The sequence below is a fragment of the Miscanthus floridulus genome, chromosome 5 (assembly GCF_019320115.1).
Source record: "Miscanthus floridulus cultivar M001 chromosome 5, ASM1932011v1, whole genome shotgun sequence".
In the NCBI taxonomy this organism is placed as follows: Eukaryota; Viridiplantae; Streptophyta; class Magnoliopsida; order Poales; family Poaceae; genus Miscanthus; species Miscanthus floridulus.
Genome location: NC_089584.1, coordinates 143,960,597 through 143,966,685, shown reverse-complemented (window position 1 = coordinate 143,966,685; position 6,089 = coordinate 143,960,597). Strand labels below are relative to the sequence as shown.

The following is a 6,089-nucleotide window of genomic DNA, read 5'->3' as shown; positions in this document are numbered from 1 at the left end:
TAAAATGTAAAAAATTCAGAGCTGGATATATACGTGCTACCAGTCTACCCTGATGTGCCTGTCCGTGGGCACATCTCTCTGTGTAGAAGACTCTTGGCTTTGACCTTGAGAGGCTTCGCAGTCGCCGTCACGAGCACCCGCAAAGTCGTGAATCCTAGCACCCCAATAATTGCGATTCGTGGGAAAGCAACACGACACGACACGGGCCAGGTTGCCTTTTCCTGCCGCGAAGCTACTCCCTCGCACACATTTTCGTCCCTTGCTTGTTCGCGTTCCAGCGGCTCGTTCGTTTGGCTTCGTTTGACCGCTGAAAGTATGGTGGGCTGATTTGGTGTTCAGAAAAATACGGTTGGTTCGCTGAAAAAAGTACGGCTCGCATATGCAAATAGCTAGCAGCTGGCTGCTTCGTTCCCTGCTCGACCGTCTCCTTATAACCTGATCCTCGTCGCCTCGTCTCGGCTCAGCTCTGTTCTTCGAAGCAGCAGCAGCTGCTTTTCTTGCACTCATCATCCATATAATAATATAATTAAGAAGAAAAAGCTAGATCCCATGTCGACGGTGGCGACGACGACGTCGATAGGCAAGGTCGGGAGGAAGAGCAGCCTGATCTCAAGAACCCTGCAGCGGTGCAAGTCCGGGCTGAGCGCCGGCAGCAGCGGCGGCGGCTCCGGGCGCGGTCGGTCGTCGTCGCCGCCGGGGTGCTTCTCGGTGTACGTGGGCCCCGAGCGGGAGCGGTTCGTGGTGCGCGCCGAATGCGCCAACCACCCGCTGTTCCGGCGCCTCCTCGACGACGCGGAGCGCGAGTACGGGTACGCGGCGCAGGGCCCGCTCGCGCTGCCCGGCTGCGACGTTGACGCCTTCCTGGACGTGCTGTGGCAGATGGAGAACGCCGCCGACGCCGACGAAGAGGTAGCCGCCGCCTCCTCGCCGATATGCGGTCTGCACAGCGGCAGCAAGGGCCGCGCGGCCTGGTACCGGGTGCTGAGCCCGCGGTCGTCGCCGATGGTTGGTCGGAGGAGGTGAGTCTGAGATGAGCAGAAAGAAAAGAAAAGATTAGTCGGTCGAGCATGCATGAACTAATGATGATTAGTGAGCTAATGGTGCTGTCGTATGAACTCTAATCTAGTAGTAGTTCTCTAGCTACTGCTATGCATGAGTAAGCGTCATTCATAGCAGAGACTCTTGTTGGCTTTTTGGTCATACAGTGTGTATCGACTTTATTTTTTTCTCTTCTTTTCTTTGAAAACTTATATGCAATCAGGGGCGGATCTAGGGGAGGGGGCTCCAGCCCAGCTGGTGCTTCAGTGGAAATATGGGGAGGGTGAGGGAGAAGAAGAGATAGGGGAAAGAAGAAAAATAGAGAGAGAAAGAAAAATAGATCAGCCATCCTCAATCATGTTCTGCATCCGCCACTGTATGTAATACCCATTCAGTAGTGGCTGAGAAAGTAAATTTTGTTCTTAAGAGAACGTGCTCTCCTGATGTGCACCGGTGGATGTACACCATGACACGTACACATTAGAAGAGAGTCTCTCTCTTGATGTGCATGCATCCTAATGCTGGTGACCCCAAAATATGTATGTGTGGGATCGATCAACTCTGTCAATCCTGTATACAAAAGTTTGCTGGTCGTTTTAGTTTCAAGTAATACTCCCTTCGTCAAAAAAGAACGTAATTATGGGAAGTGTAACGGTCAAACTAGCTCATGTTTGACCAAGTTTAAAGAAAATAATATTAGTATTTATATCTCCAAATACTTTTTTTATTAAAATATATTCTATAACTAATCTAATTATACTTATTTTGTTTTATGAGTCTTAGTATTTTTTTATATAATTCTAGTCAAACTGTAAATTGTTTGACTTCTCGGGATATGAGAATTGCATTCTTTTGTGTAGACGGAGGGAGTAATACATGTTATTTTAGGTCAGTAGCTAGGTTTATTCTATCTCGAAGGAGCAGCGTACTATTTGCCTACTGCGATATGCATGAGGATGATGCAATGCAGTTTCGAAATATTATTAATCACTATTTTTTTTATTTTATCTCATCTTTATATATCTATCTATCACTACGGGAATAAGGAGATTTGCCGAGTGCCCCTGGCACTCGGCAAACCTACAAAACATTTGGCAAACGGTTTGCCGAGTGTGACACTCGGCAAACGACACTCGGTGAATTTTTATCGGCAAACAGACTTTGCCGAGTGTTTTTTGTCGGACACTCGGCAAAGACTTCGCCGAGTGCCCAAAATACACTCGGCAAATATTTTTTTTAAAAAAAATAAAAAAGCCACCACAAACATTTTTTTCGAAAAAAAATCCACCACAAGCCGCTCTCTGCCGGCCACCGTCGGTCTCCTCGGCGGCGCCCACCACCACCATGCCACCACCCGCCACGCCGGGGAGAGAGTGAGAGGAGGGCACGGCCGCCGGATCCGGGAAAGAGAGGGAGAGGAGGGGGTGGCCGCACCGGATCCGCCGCCGGGGAAGACAGAGGAGAGAGAGGAGGGGGAGGGGCGCCGGCGGTGGGAAGAGAGGGAGAGAAGGGGGCGGCCGCGCCGTGGCCGGATCCGGCCTCCCCGTGCGCCACCGTTGCCGGATCTGGTGGAGGCGGTGGAGGAGGGAGGGAGGTGCGCTTGCGAGGGAGGAGGGGAGGGCGGGGCCGCGCCGGGGCCGAGAGGGAGGAGGGGGTGGCGCGTGCCCGTGCGCGGAGAAGGGGAGCGGGCGTGCGGACGCGGCACGGGGAGAAGGGGAGCGGCACGGGGAGAAGGGCAGGCTGCTAGGGTTAAAAAATGTTTTTTTCGTTTGCCGAGTGTTATTTTTTTCTTTGCCAAGTGTAAAAAAACACTTGGCAAATCCCATCAAACAATTCACCAAAATAGCTTCAACTCTACTAGTAGAACTGCTGGTGGAGCTGAAGAAAAAAAAACTTCACCAGTGAAATGGAGCTTGCTACTGCTTCTTGTGGCGGCCGCTATACATGAACAGTGAAGACAGCATGCTTCCAGCTCCGGCCGCAGCAAGCACGCTGTCGCGCGCCGCATATCGATTCCGTCGACAATCCTTACACGAGTGCAGGACCAGTCAGGCAGTCACGCATCCAAGGCCATGTTTAGTTGGCCATCGATTTGGCGCCGCCGGATTTCTCGACACTGCAGTGCAGTGTAGTATTTCGTTTGTATTTGGTAATAATTATTTAATTGTTGATTAATAAGGCTCAAAACGTTCGTCTCATAAAGTACAACCAAATTGTGCAATTAGTTTTTGATTTCGTTAACATTTAGTATTCTATGCATGTATCGCAAGTTTGATGTGACAGAAAATCTTTTTTTATAGTGCCAAAGTTTAAATTTAGGGTAAACTAAATATGGCCCTAACAAAAACCTTCGAATAATTGACCATTTGACCTTCTCCTCGCACGTCGCGGCCAGCAGCCTCCGCCAAAAAAAAACGCTCATAATCATGAGAGGGACTGCAAGTCAAAGCTCATGCGCCACTTTTGGTGGACAATACGCACGTCATGTCTAGCGCAAGGAATTCAACTGTTCAAGAGCAGCCCCCCCTGAGATCTGACTTACTGATGATCCATGCTACTTTCTGCATCGTGTGGTCGTGTCTTCGCTAGGGAGGCAAGACATGGTGCAACCATGCATTATTGTGATTGTGCACATATAATATACTCGTGTCCCTAAATAACTGTCGTTTTTATTTTTCGAGAAACATCTTTGATTACATATATCTATAAATATTAATACTTATGATACAAAATTAATATCATTAGATAGATCTTTGAATCTATTTTTGTAATAAATTTATTTGGAGACACAAATGTTGTATGTATTTTTTAAAAATCGAGTCGAATTTACGGTACGGAAGCAAACAACAACAACAGTTGTTTAGGGAAGGATGGAGTACTCTCTCTATGCGGAGAGTGATATATAATTGAATGGTTGCTTTGGCTGATTTTTTTACACATATGGACATCTAGCTAGCTATATCAAACTGACCCAGTGGTTCTGCGGTTGCCTCTTTTTTTCTTTTCCTTTTTTATTTTTTAAAAGAAAAATATGAGAGATAACTTTTCTGATGCTGGAGAAGTTGAGCTTTAATTCACTGGAACTTACTCTGGCTCTCTACAGCTTTCATCATCGTCCGTAGTCAAATATTTTTAACTTCAACAAAATATATATAAGAAAACTTTAATATTTATGGTACAAATTAGCATCATTAGATACATGATACATCGGTGGATATATTTTCATAATAAATTTATTTGGAGATACAATGTTGCTAATATTTTCTATAAATTTAGTCAAATTTAAGAAAGTTTTGTCCAGCATGAATCTCGTGGAAATACTTTTTTATGGGATGAAAGTAGTATGTGATACTGAAGAAGACAGAACAGGTCAAATCGTGAAGTAAACATGTCATGGCTAATGCAAATTCAAAGACGATGATGCATACACATATATAGTACGATCTGCACCTGTAGTTTTCACAGAACCAGCGAGCATGAATCTATCAATGTATCTACAGTTGCACATATTGTTTTTCAACGCAGGCACTGTCTGCAAACTCAGCACGCTTCGTCATTCCAATGCCAGGCAAAACATCACGTTCAGACTTGGATCAGACTTTCATGACTTGATGTACAGTACCAGCAGCTCTGCATAGCTCAAGGGGTTTAATAGTTCAACAGAAGCTGCCCGCGGTTGTTCCGGCCGCCGGCCGGTCACCAGAAGCCGCGCGCGCCGCCGTGCCTAGCCGACCATAAGATATAGCGCCGCCTCCATCTGCATCATATATATCACTTGATGAAGAAGAAGAAACCACCTGACTGATAGATGAACCCAGTTAAGCCACGCTGCGCAAAGCTGCTAGTAGATCCAGACAGAACCTGGTATATAGGGAGTACGGCAATTACATAGAAGTCAAGTGGTATAGTACGTGTATACGGGTGCTAGGAGGCTCGGTACAAACTTGGTGGAAAAACATAGATCGCACACCTTCGACGGCGAGACGAGGTCTCCGCTCCATCATCATCCTTGTCTGTTGGGAGATGTGGAATGAAAGAAACACAAGAATCTTCGAGCACAAGAAGTCCGCAACAATGCAACTCCTCTAGAAAATCAAGGATGATGCGAGCCTATGGGCAACTGGCGGGAGCAAAACACGTCTCTAACTTATTATTGTACGCATGATGTAAACTCTTCGGTGTCGAGGATTCGGGGACTGTGGCCCCATTGTACAAATTTGTACATTGTCTTTTTAAGGCTCTCTTCTTTTTAATATAATAGGCAGCTCTCCTGCCGGTTCCGTTTAAAAAAAAGCTGGTATAGCGTATACTCTAGTACTCTACACTGTAGCTCTACGACTATACTCTAGTACTCTACGAGTACATACATGTATAATAATAAGTTAAGGTCATGTATAATAATAAGTTAAGGTCTCAATTTATTGTTCTCTGTTATTCTCAGTCTCTTATTTAACTCTAAATTAACGCAAAGTAGCCCACAAGCCAACCCACAGACCACACTCGACGGACAAATTTGTACATTCACGCTGCCCACTTGGCCACTCCCCAAGTTCCTGTCGCCCTTAGCATCCGACTCGACACTAGCGAGCGTATGTTGTCCGAGCCTCCCAGGAGCGAAACGCTGGAATCGGAAAACCCTAGGCGGCCAGCAGCGTCGCCGTTGCGCCACCCCTGCCCTACGCTGAGCCTCCACCTGTCCGCCGAACCGTCGCCGGCCCACAAGGCCCCCGGCCGGCCGCCCGCGGCTGGCCGCCCACTCGGCCTCGGCCGATAGCCTCCAATCTCCATGGGCCGGCTCCATCCAGCTGACCAGCTCGAGCTCGTCCTCATCATCATCGATCTGATTTATTCCTTTCACTCTTTCAGAGGCAATCAAATCCCACTTTGCTCCTTCACTCTTTGACTTAATAAAATGCTTGAAATTTTGCTTGTTGTAGACACGATGAAAGTGAAGACTCACTTGATAAAGCTGTAGTGAAACATCACAACATCTCTACGTACGTCCATATGTTGTATTGATGCGTAGTACGTACAAAAGAGAGGAGGGTCAA

The 6,089-nt window shown here is 47.0% G+C and overlaps 1 protein-coding gene across 1 annotated transcript; it reads left to right on the top strand.

Moving 5' to 3' along the window:
* Positions 1-381: 381 nt before the first annotated feature.
* Positions 382-1,608, top strand: LOC136453948 (auxin-responsive protein SAUR50-like). Its single transcript, XM_066454496.1, has one exon. It carries the CDS (start codon positions 550-552, stop codon positions 1,021-1,023), a length of 474 nt encoding a protein of 157 aa, XP_066310593.1. The 5' UTR covers positions 382-549; the 3' UTR covers positions 1,024-1,608.
* The last annotated feature ends 4,481 nt before the right edge of the window (positions 1,609-6,089 follow it).

Excerpts from the sequence above, each read along its gene's own strand:
- LOC136453948 (XM_066454496.1), top strand. The coding sequence starts at position 550 with ATGTCGACGGTGGCGACGACGACGTCGATAGGCAAGGTCGGGAGGAAG.